Raw genomic sequence first — 18,388 nt, 5'->3', positions numbered from 1 at the left:
GAAGGCTGAAAGTAGAAAATGTCAACAACAATAAAAACCCCAAACAAACAAAAAAGTGTTAATTTAAAAAAAAATTATGATCAAAAGCTGAAAGTTTTTCGGGTGAATACTTTTTGACAAAAATTGAAATGTTTCTGCAGAAAGCAGATATTTTTCATGAAAAATTCTGTGTAGTAGAAAGTTTAGGTGGAAATTTTTTGGCCAGCCCTACTGGATAGCTCACAGTTGTCCTAGGTTGTTGGACTTAAACCCTAAAGCATGTTTGCCATGTTGCCAACACCAAGTATTCACAAAACACTAAATTGGTTTAAAAATCAAGAGACTTAAAAATGATAAATGTTGGGTTATTTTTATTTGCAGTCTAATGTTTGAGCCTTTTTGGTTCAGATTTTCAAGCTTTTCTCTGCAACCATGAGCACTAGAAACTTTATTTTTAAAATTAAAGCTGAGGACTTGTCTTCATGGTGGGGTAATGTGCACTACGGGGAGGCAGGGGTGTGATTTCTAAAGTGGACTAACATGTTGTGCATTAATTGGTTTGTGTACACCCTGCTGGTGCGCACTAAAGATTCCCTAGTGCACTTTAACATAGTACAGATATATTAATGTGCACTATGGAACTTTTAGTGCACACCAGCATGGTCTGTACAGACCAATTAATGCAAAACATGTTAGTGCACTTTAGAAATCACACCCCCCCCCCCCGGTAGTGCACATAACCTCACTGTATAGACAAGCCCTGAGATTCTCAGAGAATTGCATGTCTCCAGCAGCAGGGGCTTTAAGAAATACACCAAAAATCACAAGACTTGTTGTAAACACAAGGGAGCTGGCAACACTAGGTGGGTAAAGAAGGTGCTGCAACTTGTGTAATGGCAACTCAGAGAATGTTGCCTAAATCTTAATTTGAGAACCAGATTACAAATACAAAGAAACAAATTAAATCAGGCCCTGTCCCAGCCCTCAAAGCTGAATTCCAGCCCGACTGCCCAGTTCTCTTAGATAACTAACACGTTTTCTTTTTTGTTGCTCAGGGAAAGAGAGCTGTTTTGAACGGATAATGCAGAGGTTTGGAAGGAAAGCCGTGTATGTTGTAATAGGAGATGGTGTTGAAGAGGAACAGGGAGCAAAAAAGGTACAGTTGTATGTACAATTCCGGGTTCTTCAAGTTTTCAGTTCAATGGCTCTTTATTTAACTAAGCATTAAATGAAACTTCTTCCCCTCCACGTTGTTTACAGCTAGGCTCTTTCCCCCGTTTGCAAATCCTCACAGCATCCTGAGCAATTTCCTACTGCAAATCCCACTTCCATAGCCCTGGCAACCATTGCAGCCTTTCAGGTGGTCTCAAGCACTGCTAGTTTCTATTACATGTTCCAGGAACAGTTCCTGATTAATAAAGATGGCATTAGACACATGACAAGAAACAAACCCCGCTTGTGTGATATCAGCTGAAGCAAGCATGGTGAATTCTGGAGTTTCTGATCTATATGCCACACTCTTATAATTTCCAAACTCCAGCAGAATTTCTCAGGAGTGATTTATCACAGTCAATAACAAGGAGACTAATAGTGAGTGGCTGTTTTTCTTTCATTAATGATTTTATAGAGCCATTTGATTAATTTTAAGCAAAAAACCAAAACAAACAAAAAACTGGGAGGCACATCAAATGCAAATAAAACAAAAATGGAAGGATCTGAAAGTCACATGATCAGGGATAATGAACCCAGAATTGGATTTATGCTGGAAATGGCCCACCTTGATTATCATGCACATTGTAAGGAGAGTGGTCAGTTTAGATGAGCTATTGCCAGCAGGAGAGTGAGTTTGTGTGTGTGTGTGGCCCAACTTGATGATCACTTTAGATAAGCTATTACCAGCAGGAGAGTGGGGTGGGAGGAGGTATTGTTTCATGGTCTCTGTGTATATAATGTCTTCTGCAGTTTCCACAGTATGCATCCGATGAAGTGAGCTGTAGCTCACGAAAGCTCATGTTCAAATAAATTGGTTAGTCTCTAAGGTGCCACAAGTACTCCTTTTCTTTTTGCGAATACAGACTAACACGGCTGTTACTCTGAAACCAGAATCCTGAGAGTATTACATACTCATTGGACAGACACGGCCCTTTGTCACTGGCATCCTGAAGAGAACTGCAGAGCCAGTGTTTGTTGCATCACATGCCAGCTGACTGGGAAAGTCCAAGCAAGCCACAACCTGATTTTAGGTACCAGATGAGACTTCCAGTTAGGGATCAGCAGAACATTTCAGATACAGTAAGATGCAATCTAGACTTTTGCCCAGATTTCTAACTGAATCCAAAACTGATTTGTTTTTTAATTGAAGTTCAAAACATTTTGATTCTTCACTTTTAAAATATTTGTATGTCTCTCTTTCTTGCTTTCCACTGGCACCAGATGCCAAACTGTTGAAATACGGCATTCAACATGGGCTCTTGTGGGCTTTCCAGCCTATTAGGAAATGCCCTTCTCATCATGGCAGTGAAGACAGTCACGAATGGTGGTGGTGCTGGTGCTGGGGTGGTGCAGTGGCTCTGAGCCCTGGCTGCTGGTACAGTATGTCTTTGGGGATGGAGCGTGCCCTTAAAGAGACATACGTCTCCCCCTTCTGAAAAGCTGTGGTGGAGGGGAGGCAGCTGAATTGGAGCTGTGCTTGTACTGTAGCTCTCATGTGCTACTGATGCAGGGTGGTGGGCACCCAGGAAGGGGCTGCAGCCATACTGGTGCCACTCCCAGGTAATGCAGGGTGGGAGGACAGCTGAACCAGAGGTGCCCTTACAGTGCCCTGTGTAGACTGCCTGTATGATTCATGCCTAACAGCTGCTGTGGATATTATCAGAGTAGTGAGAAGGAAAGATCATCCTGGTGACTGCATTTTGTGTGGACTGGAAGACGGAGAGAGGAGAAGTGGGGATGCCAGAGAGAAGAGCTAACAATAGCATACCATGAGAAGATCAAGGGCTAGGCCAGGTTTATGGTGATGAGGAAGGATAGATTTGGAGGTGAGGCTGAGGATACTACAGTGACTTTCACAGTAGAAAAAAACTAAGATAAATAAGAAAATATGGCAGGGCATAGTCAGAAACTTCGGGCACAGGGGGGAAGAGTCATGGATGCCACTCACTAAGGCTGTGTGAGTTTGGGTGAGGATGGTGGAGCTGTTGACAGACAAGGGAAATCAAACTGCAAATCTTTGGATTACTGCCTCTGAGGGTTTCTGGCTGTTAGTGGAGGTTGGAGTCCCTGAACAGTTCAGAGAAGAACCCCTGAGTCAGGAGGTGTCCTGAACTTTCTGTGGGGTAGAAACGTGATGGGAAAAATGCCACTGTTTTGGTTTCAACATGGCCAGAAACACCATTAGATCACGTCTTTTCCAGGGTGTCTTCCTGCTTCCCCCTGCAGCTCCATCTAAGACTCTTGTGCTCCATGCATGACCATCCTATGTAACCCAACTTTCCCTGGCTGGTTCCTAGGCTGAATGAGGAGGCAGGAAGCAGCAGCCAGGCGAGGCTGTTCACATTGGAAGCACAGGCTCAGGGAGGAGGGGATCCCAGCAGGTACAAGGTGGGTCAGCACTTGCTCTGTCCCCAGGGTCTCAACCCAGTCCAGCCTTGAAGCAGCCAGAAAACCTTTTCCACCATGGCACATCAATTCCTGTCACCAACAAAAAAAACTCTGGAAATTAGCCAGATTCCAGGTGTTTAGCTGGTTCCTTAAGGGTTAAGAATCCCTCCACGAAGAACCCAAAATGCATGGACTGAAAGTGAAGTGATAATAGCCTGCCCTTTTGACAGCCCTGCACTAGACTTCAAAGGTAGTGGGTCAGTGCACATGACTGCATCAAAGGCTGCCAGGCTCCATGGGAGTATGAAGCATCAGGAAGGTTCAGCAGCCTTCTACAGGCAGGGTTTCAAGAGGCCTCTTGCTAGTGTCTCCTAGTTTAATCAACTCTCCCATTAGGAGAACACATTCTTTGCTGGAGCTGTCACAGCCTTTGATTGATGACAATCATTAGTCAGGGCTGCTAGCTACACACCTGACTTTATACAAAAAACGGGGCGGGCAGAGAGCCTTTCACTGTTTTGCTGGCAGCACTGATAATATCTCAGTTTTAGTGAGTCGTTTTTCTTCACCTATCCACAAATGATAAATCTGCAAGAGCTGAACAGCAGGTGTGGCTGAGTGTCCAAGCTTTCCTCTTTTTAAAGAAAGGAAGGTAGATAATTTAAGTGGAAGGGATTTTATATCCACCAGGGGTCTGAGGGAGGGGGAGAGGAAATAACTTTTCCCCTATAAAGTGAAATTGCAGAGCAATGCATTGTAGTCACTGCAGATGCCCCTGTGTTTGCTTGCTGTGTGTAGTGAACAAACAAAGTGATAAACAGCATCAAGGGAAGATTTTTTTTTTACTGATAGGCAACATAGCAGAGAGGAGCTTGAACTGTATTTAAGTAGAGAGGAGTGTAAATAGACACCATGTAAAATGAACATCTGGTTTCACTACAGTGTCCTAAGCAGATAGTAGCCCTAGGAAGGATCCTCTTCCTTCAACTATTTTGTCTGCTTGGGAAATGAGAATGTGTAATGTTAAGAAACCAGATTAAGGCTTTAGCTAGACACACAAGTTGGACCGCTTTATCTGTATGGGTGCAGTTAAAGTGGTACAATCCCCTTAGTGACACAGTTAAACTTATTCCTATATGGGAAGGGGAGTAAGCTAAACCAGTTAAGGCAGGCTCATACTTCTATAACCCAAGCTGGGGACTGTAGCGGTAGACTATTTTCGCATTAACTGACATCATTATATCAGTATGCCCATTAAACCAGTATGCACCACATTATACAAAATGTGCATGTAGACCAGGCCTCAGTCTTTGGTACAAACTTAGGATGAGTGAACTGGTTTGGCTAAGAAAAGGACCGACTCAAACCTTCAGCCACACAGAGCAAATCAAAGAAGTTTGCATAAAGATCTGAATGTAACTTCCAGATCTTCTGAGATTCACCCCTTACAACTGAAGTGACCATAAAAACTACAGAGAATACTAAACACAGGTCGCAACTGTCAAAACTGTACCTACAGAGTTATCAGAATATTAACCAGACCCACCTGGTGTTTGAACATCACTTGTTTACTGGCACCCACAAATAGTTGGCATTTTTTTCTTTTGGAAACATAAATCTGGCTTTCAAAAGAGCATAAGAATAGTTTCCATTATTTTAAATGAGACATAATAAAATAAGGTGACTGCAAGAAGGTCACATCATTTTAGCTGAATCCAGTAGAACCTCAGAATTACGAAGACCTTGCGAATGGAGATTGTTCGTAACTCGGAAATATTGTAATTCTGAACAAAACGTTATGAGTGTTCTTTCAAAAGTTTACAACTGAACATTGACTTCATGCAGCTTTGAAACTGTACTATGCAGAAAAAAAATGCTGCTTTTCCCTTTATTTTTTTAGTAGTTTACTTTTAACACAGTAGTGTACTGTACCGTATTTGCCTTCTTTTAATGTTTTTGTCTCTGCTGCTTCCTGATTGTGTACTTCTGGTTCCAAATGAGGTGTGTGGTTGACTGGTCAGTTCATAATTCTGGTGTTCATAACTCTGAGGTTCTACTGTATTTTTAAATGGGATATTTCAATAGAGAAGGACCAGCGAGGACTTAGATAATTGTATGGAGAACAAACATATTTAGAGTAATAATAGTAAATACTAAAAAATAAACAAGGGGTTTGGAAAAGGATTCAGATTTTCATGCTTTAGGGCATAAGCCAACCTCTGACAAATGGGAGTCAGGAGGAAGCTTCCTTGGGGATGGGTTATCCTGTACCTATTACGGGTAGTGGGATGGGCAGGCCGAAGCCTGCCCAGAACTAAAGTTTGCCCCTTCAACCACTGAACCCAGACGACAAATAAATGAAAAAACAGGAACGGAGTGAGAGTCAAAGGTTAAAAAAGCAAGGCACAGGAAGGGCACACCAAGCCAAGAATCCCCCGACAGCACCCACTGCGCCTCAAAAGTGTCTAAAGAGTCAGTGGATACCACCCAGAAGACCTCCACTCAGAGGCATGACATAACAAGGGATCAGAAATAGGCCTCACAGTTGCAGAGCAACCCCCATCCAGCTTCCTCCTCCTGGTGTGATGGATGGCCATCTTAGCCAGTGCCAGGAGGAGGTGGTCTCATGACTTCATGGGGCCATGAATGGGGTGTGCATAAATGAGGAGGGGGGAGAGCGAAGTGCAGCCAGAACCTCAGAAGGCAGTTCTAGAATAGGAGCTACAACTTGAGACATGTTACATAGACATGTGCCAGGGTCTTCCTCTCTTTGCAGAAAGGGCAGGTGCTGGGAGATTCCATGAACTGCACCAGCTACAAGGCCCTGCTCACAGCTCCAAGAAGGAGCCACCAACTAATACCTCTGGTAGGCCGTGGAACAGCAGGTCTCCACTGGTTGGAGTTGGGGCAGGATGTCAGGGCGAGGAAATAGATGGTATGAAGTACAAGTGTGTACAGGTGTTTTCTCGATGCAGTTTGGAGACAGGCCCAGTAGATGTCATTCAGCCAACTCAGGTGGTTTGTGTTGGGGGGGACTGGAGAGGTTTGTGGGGCAGAGGCCAATGATGAGCTCCAGAGGGCCAGGGGTGGGCAGGGAGAACCTTCCTGCAAGACTCGCTTGAGAAAGGTGAGAGAAGCTGGGGGCAAGGCTGCCTGCTCCTTCTGGAGCACACTAGGGGGGACATGCAGAGTGGGCAACCCCATGTGCTAGGCAAGCGCTGCAGAGTCCTCTTTACTGTAGTCCAGGAGGTCTCAGATTCTGGTGTCCTCAGCCAGGAACATTCTTTGGTGCACTGAGACTCTACTACCTGCACATGAAGGTGTGGGTTGTATAGCAGGGGTCTGTTAGGAAATCTTCCCCCCTCAGTGTGCGCTGCAGACCTGGCTGCTGAGAGTAGCTTCCAGGACCTGAGGAGGACCTGGTAGAAGACTGGCAGCTCAGAGAGGTCGGGAGGGAGACCTCTCAGGTGAAGAGAGAGAATTGCTGCTGGTTATTTTGACACCCTCAAAGGTAGTGGAGGAAGATGTATGTGAGCACGCTCCATGCCAAACTCCACATGTCCATCTCCACAGCTGGTCAGACACCCTGGCCTCCAGATCGATCCAATTCTCTAGTGAGAAGGGATCAGTGGCAGACAGGTACACATCAAGATAGAACAATGGACCCGTATCTCCATTGGATGATCTGGTGCGTGAGTGGGAGGAAGCCAGTCTGGCACCTCTCCCCAACCATCAGGCCAGAGCTCTTGACCCAGTTGACTTGGGGTGGAGGAGGCTGCTGAATAGATGGCTTGGCAAGTCTCCACCTATGCCAGGTCTCCTGGGTCCTGGGCCACGAGGAGCACTTCATTGGTATATGCCAAGAGGTTATCCTATAACTGCCTGGTGCAAGGTTTCTTGCATCTTCCTCTAAAACAGCTGGTAGTGGGTTAGATGGACCCCGGCCTGATCTATTATGGCAATTCCTATGTACCTACGGATTGCTGTGGGGTTTGTCTTTCCTGCAGAGTGAACTGTAATTGTTATAAAACCAACTGCTTTATGGTTCATGCTTTTGATTATGTAAACAACTTCATTTTATTGCATAACTTCCTAGTCTATGGGGAGGTGGCAACTCAAAGGTAGTTTTCATGGCCTGGAGCATGTGTTATAGGAAAGGATTGCAGAGCTGGGTGCAGAATCTCATAGCACTTGTCTGTCATGTTGCTAAGGCACCTATTGCAATAGATTTTAGGCATCAGGAAGGAGCAGCAAGATTTTGTTTCGAAGAACATTAGTATTCTAGAAACATTCACACTAAACCCAGTGGGAAAATGGGAAGTAAAGGTTTTCGTGTATAACAATACAAAATCTTTGCAGGCATCCAGAAACTTGCCCTGCTCCACTTGTTTCCTCCGAAGCAGGACAGCATGTGAAAGTGCCTCATAAACTCAGGAAGTTTCTGCAATTTCCAGCACTTTGCAATGTTTTTTAGTCTCTACAGACGCACACACACATAACTGCAGAGGGGACACCAAACCCCCCTCTTTTAATTTCTAAGATGATCCTTTATCTCTGTAGCAATATTGTGAGTTCACGGCTAAGGGTGTAACGTTCCATTGTTCAGGGTGCAAACTATGAAAGATCTTTTGATCCTTGTGTTTAAAAAATATATTTTGGTTTCATTCCAGCACAACATGCCATTCTGGAGAATCTCCTGTCATGCTGACCTGGAGGCTCTCAGGCACGCCCTGGAACTTGAGTACTTGTAGCAGACCCCAATGCCTCAGCGCTGGGCAAGCTTCACTCAGAGAGACATCAGCTCAACGTATTCTTTGGTATTTTATATAACTGATCCTACAACAATTGCAGTAATCTTTCTTCAAGGGGAACCCATTGTATGGAAGCCTTTAAGAATCTGCATCAGGAAAGCAATGTATCACATCCTTCTTCCATTGGATGGAGGGAAAAACCTTCAAATCACCCAGTGGGGATCCTGCAGTTTTATGGCTAAAATGGATTCTTAGAGCTGATACTGGACTCTTGACTGTTTTATTGCCATGTGAATATCTTTGAAGCACACAAAAGACTAGAAGTCCTGGGTCTACTTGTCAGTTTTCTTGCTTTGAAAGGGGGGGAAAGGACAGTATGGAATTTTGGGCATGCTCACTGGACTCTTCATTACATTATGTGGGACTTTCTGAAAATAAGAGTGAAATAGTTGGGGGTTTTTGTATTTTTTTAATTTATGAACTAATCCTATTACTCTGGTATTAAGCTCTGTATCTGTTTTTATCTTCTTTTTGGGGGGAGGGCAGAGGGTCCTACAATTCTAATTTAATAGTTCTTTTCTCCACGATAAACTCTGTGGACAATCATATTGTGTACATTAGTATTGAGGACATTTGGGACTGTTGGTAAGAATTATAGCTATGTTTTTTAAATCTGATCTAGATGGTATGTGGACTGTGCATGTGTCTAAACGGTGCCTTATGCTGCCATCTTTTTTTCGGTGGGTGGGAGAAGTAGCTTGCGATGAATGAAAGGCATTAAATAAAACTACGTTTACATTTTGGGGAAATAGAACACCTGCCTTCTCTTCTCTCCATGCATTGTTGGGCCTAGCAGATGTGTAGAATTCTTGCTTTCCCTCTGAGCTAGAGATGGACTAGGAGAACTTAAACTGGAGATGCAAAGACTAAAGTCTGTGGGAGCTCCCTGTGATGGCAGCGTGAGGAGCAAAGACAATCACCTGAATGTTAAGTGCCAGAGAACTTGGCCAGCAAACAACATCTGTTCATCTATCAAGGGAAGATAAAGTGCAAGCAAATATTACAGCTCGGCACATTTATTTTTGACAAAAATATTTATGTAAATAAATGCATATGCAAATTAGATTCAGCCTACAAGCTCCTGCTGAGCTGCCTTGGCAACCCTCAATGTCAAACATTTTGGCTCCCTGGGCTTGGATAAATCTCTAATTCTCTATACAGATTTTATTATTATTTATTTCTATTACAGTAGCACCTTGAAACCCCAGTCAAGGATCAGGACTTCATGGAGCCAGGCACTCTACAGACATATGACAAGTAAAACAACCCCAACCCCCGAGAGGCCACAATCTACATGTCATACAGGACGCCACTGGTGTACAAAACAGACAAATTGGGTGGATGTTGATTGGGAGGAGATAGTAACAATAAAACAAAGTTTAGCAGATCAACAGAAGTCAAGGTTTGCCCCTTGCCTACCCAATGCCAGATGGGAGTAATATGTAGATTTCACAGCAGAGGAAGGTTTAGAGGAAGGAGGTATGGGAGATATTAAATGGGCATTTCCCCAAAAGAGAGACAGTGTGACAATGTATTGGCCTCAGTACCAATGCAGCATATTTACTGTTTACTGAAGCTAAATAGGTTTTAAAGATACAACAGCTACAGCTTTAAAGCCTTTGATGAGAATCTCAAAACAGCCAGTTCAAGAAATAAAGATCCATTGCCAGCTCTGAGCGAGAGAGTTTCCTGCAGGGTGAGCGTGGAGTATTGACCACAGAGTAATTTAATCTCAGCATCTGGCTTAAAAGTATCAGCCACTCAGCAGCTGCAAAGTAAGTTATCCACACTCCCCTACAGCAGGCAGGAGGGGGAAAAAAATCTGTTTCGGGTCTGGGCACAGCACAAAACAAAAACAAAGGGTGGTTCTCCAGCAGAGGAGTCTCTAGCCTTATGGCCTGCTGAGAGAGGGAATCTAGGACAAAGCAAAGTCTTTCTGCAATAGGTTTGGCTGGCATAAATAGAGATTAAATTTGACCACAAAACTAGCACAAGAAATCAGAGAAATTGGGGGCAGAGGGAAAGTCTGACTGACAGACAGGTTCCCATGAGATAAACACACGTGTGAGTAAAACCTTCAAAAGGCAGTGACTCTGGGGAATTGTAGGCCACTGACAGACAGCGAAGCTGCAGCTTTTAGGAACTTGCCAATCAACTAATTGTTTCTCACGGAATTCAGAGGCATTGGCTGTCTCATTTTACCCAATAGCTCATTCTTGCTGAAGCAAGTTAAGAGACTCTGCTTTCTGAACATGTTCAGACATTCTCAGGCTTGCTTATGTGCTTGTGGTTTTCCTTCCCTGCAACCTCCATCACCCCCAACCCCCCACCCCAACAGAGTTCTAGGGCTTTGTCTCTCTCATATGTGTACACACACACCCTTACTCTCCCCTGTGTATTGCTGCATATGCTCTCTCCATAGTCATTCATTGCTCTCCTAGTTGGCTGTGTCCATCTCTTCTATGCCCCAGTAACATTGAGTGGCATATGCCAGCAAGAGCAATGATGTACTGCAGACCTGGCATGCACCAGCTTCCAGACGCGGAGTGACAGGTGTCCTCTTTTCACTAAAAAGCGTGGCCTTAGTCTTCCCTGTCTGAGGGAATCTAGGAACATTTTGTTCTGCAAATAGCTGGCTACAGGCAAATATACATCAGTCCTGGGTTAGCAGTTGGGAATACCCATACCCCAGGCACAGTCCAGACTATTGTTTATAGTCATGTTTAAAAATATTTTCAAACATTGTTGCAGCCTTTCTAAACTACACTAGCAACCAGGTGAGTGGCAGCTATGAGGTGACCAAGACCCTTGAGTCAAGTGTAATGTAGGCCACCTCTCAGCCCTGGGTGATTAAACCGAGCCTTGCCTAACAGACATACTGATGACATTACTAATATAGGACTGCTAATAATCAGAGCCTCTCCACTTACAGAGGGTCAGCACTCCTCCCTCTGAACCATCCTCTTAAGTAAAACCGAGGCAGTGGAAGATAGCTATCCTATATGGTAGATTATATTCCGGCCTCTTAAAACTTGAATAGGACTATAAGAGTTGCAGAATATAGCAAACGCTGTTGCCACTTACTTGTTAACACTTCAGGGAGCAAAATACCTTTCCAAACATAGAGAAAAACAAGCTGCACTAAACTGTGTCTTGTTTAGTCACTGGCTTGCATTTCCAGAGAAACCATTTGTTCCATTATTTAGGCACAGGCTGTGTTCCTATTTTACTGTGTAGCACTGTATTTAGAAGAATTTGTATCTTCCCATCTATTGTTGAGTAAATAATCCTTTTATATTGACCTTCACTCCACAGCACAAGCTTGAAAATTACTTTCTCCTTCAAAGTTTAAAATATCTTGTAAGGGAAGTGGAGAGCCCTTCTCAAGTGTCAGTCATGAAATGAAGCCTATAGGGCCAACTTGACTGCTGGAGTAAGTAGGCAAACTCCATTAACTTCAGGGTTATACATTTATTTATGCCAGCTGCAAACTGGGCCTTAAACCATTATCTTGGCTAATAGGCTAAGTAATTACTAAACTAACCCCCCCACCCCCGCCGCCCTTCCTCTAGCTCAGTGCACTTATGTCATGGGAACTCCCAAAGAAGTTTAATCATTCCCACTGCAGCAAAACAGCAGGGCTGAGGAACCCGCTCCCAGAAGTCAAGAAGTGAGCAATATATATCCATATTTTAAATTCAAAGAAGCCACAGGCATTTAAACTACCTATCAGGGTTATTTAAGTGGAGTGATAGCACCATTTATAGTTGAGATTGCGATAACACGCTATTAAACATGGGTGTTATATAACAAGCAGGAATAGTTAGCTGTATAAGCTGTCAATTTGCTCCTTTCAAATAAACATACATGCACAAAGGGCCTGACCCAAAGCCTGTGGAAGGCCATGGAGAAATTCCCATGGACTTCAGTGGGTTATGATTCATGCCTCCAAAAAGTTACTTTCTCCGTAGACTCAGGAGCCAAGGCATTTGCGTAAGTACCAAAATATATTTTTAACAATGAAAAAAGTTCTTGATGAATACTTTTTTATCCACAAATTGCGATTATGTCTGATCATTACTGTCAGCTTTATTTTAAACTGGATGCAGACTTTATAAGAATATACTAGTCTTCTAGAGCTATTGACCAACATGCTATATCCTCACAACACTGTTACTGTTGGGCTTGGGGGCCACTGCTGTAAGCATTTTTAACACAGAAATAAGTGTTTGTAAGCAAATGATGACTGTGGGTGATACAGAGTAGTAGGTCCCTTACTTCAAGCCTCATTAAGCTTCTCAGAGGTCTTGCGAAGAAAACTCTGTGATCCAGTTCGAACTTGTATTATGATGCTACTGCAATTAAGGGCAATCATTCAGCTGTTACATAGTTTGGGTGGGATGAAGGTTGTAAATGCTGATTTATTGTAGGTGTTTTGCTGAATCTGTTGCCTACCAGAGCAGCACAGGTGCTGCAGGACTGTAACAGACTTGGGAAACACTGTAATTAAAATGAAATAAATTACTTTTGACAGATACGTTACAGCTTGTCATCCTAAAAGGCAGATTGCTAGGGCTGGATTAATCTTTCTGCTTCAAAAAATGAGTGCCAAAGTATTATTTTATTAGTGCTTTCCTTCCTTTCTGGCTGATAATTTATGCCTCGTTCACCCCCATATCCTTTCTGGCTGCTGGGACTTTCTTTACTTAATTGTTCTTATGTCCACATTCTACAGAGTTCAGTGGAACCAGGATTTCATTCTTTAAGGCAGTGGCAAAACTTCTACTAACTTCAATAGGGCACAGGTCTTCACCTCAGGTATTCAACAGACACATGGGACATCATGCAAAAGATTCACTACAATAATTGTGCACAGACTTTCACTACAGTAATAAATGACATAGATATCTTTTCTACCATTGTTTACTCTAGTGTTTACCTGCATGCCATGACTCTAAACATGAATAGTAGTAGTATTTAAAAACAAAGATGCTAAGTTATATAACAAGTGTATTGTGTATGTTAGGGCATTTTGTGTAAATGAATGTAAAAAAAAACCCAAACCTTGTCCCAAATTGGGTATTTATTAATATTTTCTTTGGAAAAATGAGTAAGAGTAGCAGTAAGAGTAGCTCTGAGCACATCTGTTACCCCCCCAACAATGCAAAGTAACTGGCCAAACTGTCGCCAATGTAAAGTGGCACCTTGTCTTCAGAATTATGGATGATAAAAGTGCAGCTAAAAGTGCCAGAGCTGTAGGGGGATTCTCAGCTCAGCATGGCTCCAGGCCAGGCTGGAATCCATGTGGTCCCCAAGAGCCAAGTTTCAGGTAGTTTTTCTATTGGGTGGAGGAGAGGGACCATAAGCAGAAAAGCCTGGTTCCCCACCTCCTCCTTGCAAACACTGCCTTTGGCTACAGTGTAATTCAGCACAAAACAGCCATTGTCATTACTCTTCCAATATCTCCCCTGCTTTTCCTTTTGCCAGTCCATCAAATTTTAAGTTCTCAGTTTCAAGACCCTACAAAGCTCCACCCTGGCTTACGTATCAGTTTCTTACTGTATTCCCCTTCTTGTCTCCTTTGCTCAACTGGTGACACCATCCCCTCCATCACCTTTATTTTCTTCTCCCACTTCCATTTTTTACACCTCCTTCCATGTTGTTTATACACAGAATTATCTCCTAACCCCAGTACCGAAAGCCCCCAACCCTCTTATTCAAATCCCTTTTAAAGAGCCACTTCTTCTGTGAGCCTCAGGAACACTCAAATGCACGCAACACCTAGTTTTCCTAAACTGACATCATCCTCAGGGTCTATCCATACATCTTCACTTAACTGCATCTTTTAGGCAGCAAGCAAACGCTTTGCGTATTGTATAGGGCCAAGCAATAGTGCTTAAATCACATATAACAGTTGGGCAAGAGGTACCAAAACCAGAAATATGTTTTATTAGCTCTCTCTCCACAAGTTGCTAATCATTCAATTAAAACCTAATCTAGAGCTGAACCACCTCTGCTTTTGATTTTGTGAAACCAAACTGTGGCCCATCACCAGCGTGTGAATAATCTCAACACAAATTTAATTCAGAATACTGATGAATGAAATTTAATGTGGATAAATGTAAAGTAATGCACATTGGATAAAATAACCCCAACTATACATACAATATGATGGGGGCTAATTTAGCTACAACTCCTCAGGAGAAAGATCTTGGCGTCATCGTGGATAGTTCTCTGAAGACATCCACGCAGTGTGCAGAGGCAGTCAAAAAAGCAAACGGGATGTTAGGAATCATTAACAAAGGATAGAGAATAAAATGGAGAATATCTTATTGCCCTTATATAAATCCATGGTACGCCCATATCTTGAATACTGTGTACAGATGTGGTCCCCTCATCTCAAAAAAGATATACTGGCATTAGAAAAGGTTCAGAAAAGGGCAACTAAACTGATTAGATGTTTGGAATAGGTCCCATATGAGGAGAGATTAAAGAGGCTAGGACTTTTCAGCTTGGAAAAGAGGAGACTAAGGGGGGATATGATAGAGGTATATGGAATCATGAGTGGTGTGGAGAAAATTAATAAGGAAAAGTTATTTACTTGTTCCCATAAGAACTAGGGGCCACCAAATGAAATTAATGGGTAGCAGGTTAAAACAAATAAAAGGAAGTTCTTCTTCACTCAGCACACAGTCAGCCTGTGAAACTCTTTGCCTGAGGAGATTGTGAAGGCTAGCACTATAACAGGGTTTAAAAGAGAACTGGATAAATTCATGGAGGTTAAGTCCATTCATAGCTATTATCCAGAATGGGTAAAGAATGGTGTCCCTATTCTCTGTTTGTCAGAGGGTGGAGATGGATGGCAGGAGAACGATCACTAGATCATTACCTGTTAGGTTCACTCCCTCTGGGGCACCTGGCATTGGCCACTGTCAGTAGACAGGATAGTGGGCTGGATGGACCTTTGGTCTGACCCAGTATGGCCATTCTTATGTTGATATACAAAATTGCTTCTTTTGAGCTAACTAATGCTTTGCAAAAAAAATAAAAAATTTGCAAAGGGGGTTCCCTGGATTTACCCCAGTTTTAGGCTGTTGCTGCCTTCCATCTCTCCCTTATAAAGGTTTTGTGTGGTTTTTTTTTTTTTTTGGCCGCGCTTTTACTTTAGTTTAGTTCCCCCATGCAGCCACATGATGGCAACAAAACACCATCATTAGCCCCGCCGTGTGAAACCCCCCCCGCCAGGCAGCGGGGCCCCTGCAGGGAGGGGCCCTACCCAACCGCTCCCTGGCCAGCTTGGCGCCGCCGCGCGAAGGATGCCGAGGGACTGGCGGAGCACTTGACAGGCTGCCACAGGGCAGCCACCGCGCGCGCAGGGGCCGCTAACGAGCCGGGGCCGCCCTCCCGCCAACCAACCAGGGCAATCGCCCAATCCGCTCTTAACCCCCCCCAAGCCCATCAAGGCGTCTGGGTGGGCGGGGCAGGAGCACTCCCGGACGGGCGGAGGGGAGCACCTGGGAAGGCGCGTGCCGCCGCCACCTTCACGCGCCCAGTCGTGCCCCCCTCCCCCGCCGTGGGAGCGGGCGGCCTCGGTTGGGCCCGGCTCGACTGAGGGCCCGCTCGTGGGAGCGCTTTGCCCCGAGGGCAGCCGGGAAACGCCGGGGGCGGGCGGTGTTTAACTCGAGGCCCGTCCGAGCTCCGTCTGCCGGGGTGGCCGCGCCTCACCCGCTCGGGGGTCGCAGTCCAGGGGGTGGTAGTGTTCTCTGGCGAGACAAAGCGCCTTGCAGCTGCCCGGGTTGACAGCCCTGGCCTGGCCCGGCCCTGGCGGGTTCAAAATAAAACCAGCAAAACCCACTTACTGTACGTGGACTTGGTGCCCCCCGGCGGGCCAGTGCGGAGGTAAGAGCGACCCCCTGAGGGGCGGGCCCGACGCTTGCCAACTTTCTCACCCCAGACAAAACGGAGCACCCTTTCCCCGCGGCCCCGCCCCTTCTCGGAGGCGCCGCCCACTCCCTCTTCCCTCACTTCAGTCTGACTGGGGCAGGAGTTTGGGGTGCAGGAGGGGGTGAAGGGCTGGGGGTTACAGCGTGTGTGTGTCGGGGGGAAGGGTGTGGGTGCTGGGAGGGAGTTTGGGTGCAGGAGGGGACTTGACAGCGGTTAGGGTGTGGGGGGTGTGATGGCTCTGGGAGGGGGTTAGGGTGTGGGAGGGGGTTCTGACCTGGGACAGGGAGTTGGGGTGCAGGAGGGGGTGAAGGGCTGAGGTGCAGTCTCTGGGAGGGAGTTTGGGTGCAGGAGGGGGTTCTCACCTGGAATGTGGTACAGGAGGGGGTTTGGGTTCCAGCTGGGTGGAACTTACCTCAGGCAGCTCCCAGAAGCAGCCAGCATGTCCGGCTCCTAGGCAGAGGGACCAAGGGGCTCTACACGCTGTCCATGCGTGCAGGTGCTGTGGTTCCCAGCCAATTGGAGCTGCAGAGCTTGCGCTCAAGGTGGGTGCAGTGCACAGAACCCCCCTGGCTGCTCCTGTGCCTAGAAGCCGGACGTTCCAGCCATTTCTGGGAGCCATGCATAGCCATTTAGCCCTGCTGAGACTGGAGTTTTAATGACCTGGTCAGCAGTGCTGAGGGTCCATTTTTCACTGGGCATAGTAAACCACCTCCCCAAATGGTATTAGCTCTGCTGACAGACACACTCTTCTGCCAGCACAATTGTGTCTACAGCAAGGGTTTTGCTGACACAGTTATGTCAGCTAGGAAGAGTGGGGTTTTTTCTTCATACCCCTGACCGACATGATTATGCCAACACAACTTTGCAGTGTAGACTGGCCCAACCTTCTCCTTTTCACACATTAGTACAAGGCAACATGATGACTTTGTTCAGTAATAGGAACATACCTTTTTTCCGAGTGAAGGATAGCTCTGATTTTTAACTACCTCATATTAACTAACATGAGCTAAAATCTTAGTGAAGACAAGGAAGTTGGTAGTTTTAAAATGTTACCAGGTTAAGTTAAAACTGTGTGGAAGCCTAGAATATACCTGCTAATGCATTCCTCTTTCTGGAACTCTTTCAACTTTACAGTATTATCCATCTTAAGCAATTAAAAATCATGAGACAAGCCCCAAAACATGAAATTGGCTTCAAAGTAATGTGATTTTTAAAATAGTAATGGGGGGGGGGAGGAGAAGGATTGGCATTTGCCTTCTGATTTTTGAGCCTTTAGGGTTCACTTTTTTAAACGCTTTTACGCTTTTCTTTGAGACCATGAGGACTAGACACTTATTTTAAAAAGTAAGCTGACATTCTTGTGTAATATCACTCCAGAAACTGGTGCTTTTAAACAGACAACAAATACTGTGCGACTCACAAAATCATGAGTTGGTAAGACTGTTTCTCTTAATTATACTCAGTTTCATTGCAGCTCTTTTAATATATTAATTTGGGACATGGCAATTAGTGAGCACATTAAGTCTGTAAAGCTGGGTTGCCAAAATACGGCTTCCCCTACAAGTTCTGCAATATAACCAACAGCCACCCTCATTTTTAAACATATGGATACAATTTGTGGAGACAATAAATGGCATGTGATGCTTAGCCTTGATCCAAGTGATCAGGTGTTAGAACAATTAATGCTGGGGCCTGTAGTCTCCCTGGCATACACCTCTATTAAAAATTAAGGTGACTGCACATTTTATGCATAGTGGCCCCTTGTTCACTGGACAAATTGCAAACATAACTTTGTTTGTTCTCATCCTGGACTAGACTTGGTCATTGGTCAAGCCGCCAAATTTCTCAATCTGAAGATCCTACATGAAGAAAATTTTCATGATCTGGACACTGCAGAAATAAACATTCATCCAGATAGAAGGAAACCGGAGATCTAGGAACACAAACCATTTTTCTAAAACAGTTTAATAAAAAATTGTGACGATTCCTGAAAAACTGGGGAAACCCAAAGCATAGAGTGTGTCACCTGTCTCAGTCACAAAGAAACACAATAA

At 44.6% G+C, this 18,388-nt stretch overlaps 1 protein-coding gene across 2 annotated transcripts in view; it reads left to right on the top strand.

The window, feature by feature from the left end:
* EYA2 (EYA transcriptional coactivator and phosphatase 2) overlaps positions 1-8,330 on the top strand; it is a 96,368-nt gene extending 88,038 nt beyond the window's left edge. For both annotated transcript variants that reach the window (XM_077831852.1, XM_077831851.1), the window contains 2 exons: positions 1,035-1,135; positions 8,250-8,330. In XM_077831852.1, coding sequence (XP_077687978.1) covers positions 1,035-1,135; positions 8,250-8,330 — 182 coding nt within the window. The remainder of the gene's footprint in view (positions 1-1,034; positions 1,136-8,249) is intronic.
* Positions 8,331-18,388: the final 10,058 nt, after the last annotated feature.

Source organism: Eretmochelys imbricata, chromosome 13 (assembly GCF_965152235.1).
Source record: "Eretmochelys imbricata isolate rEreImb1 chromosome 13, rEreImb1.hap1, whole genome shotgun sequence".
Lineage (NCBI taxonomy): Eukaryota > Metazoa > Chordata > Testudines > Cheloniidae > Eretmochelys > Eretmochelys imbricata.
Note: the sequence above shows the minus strand (reverse complement) of the source record. Positions and strands in the feature narration are given on the sequence as shown.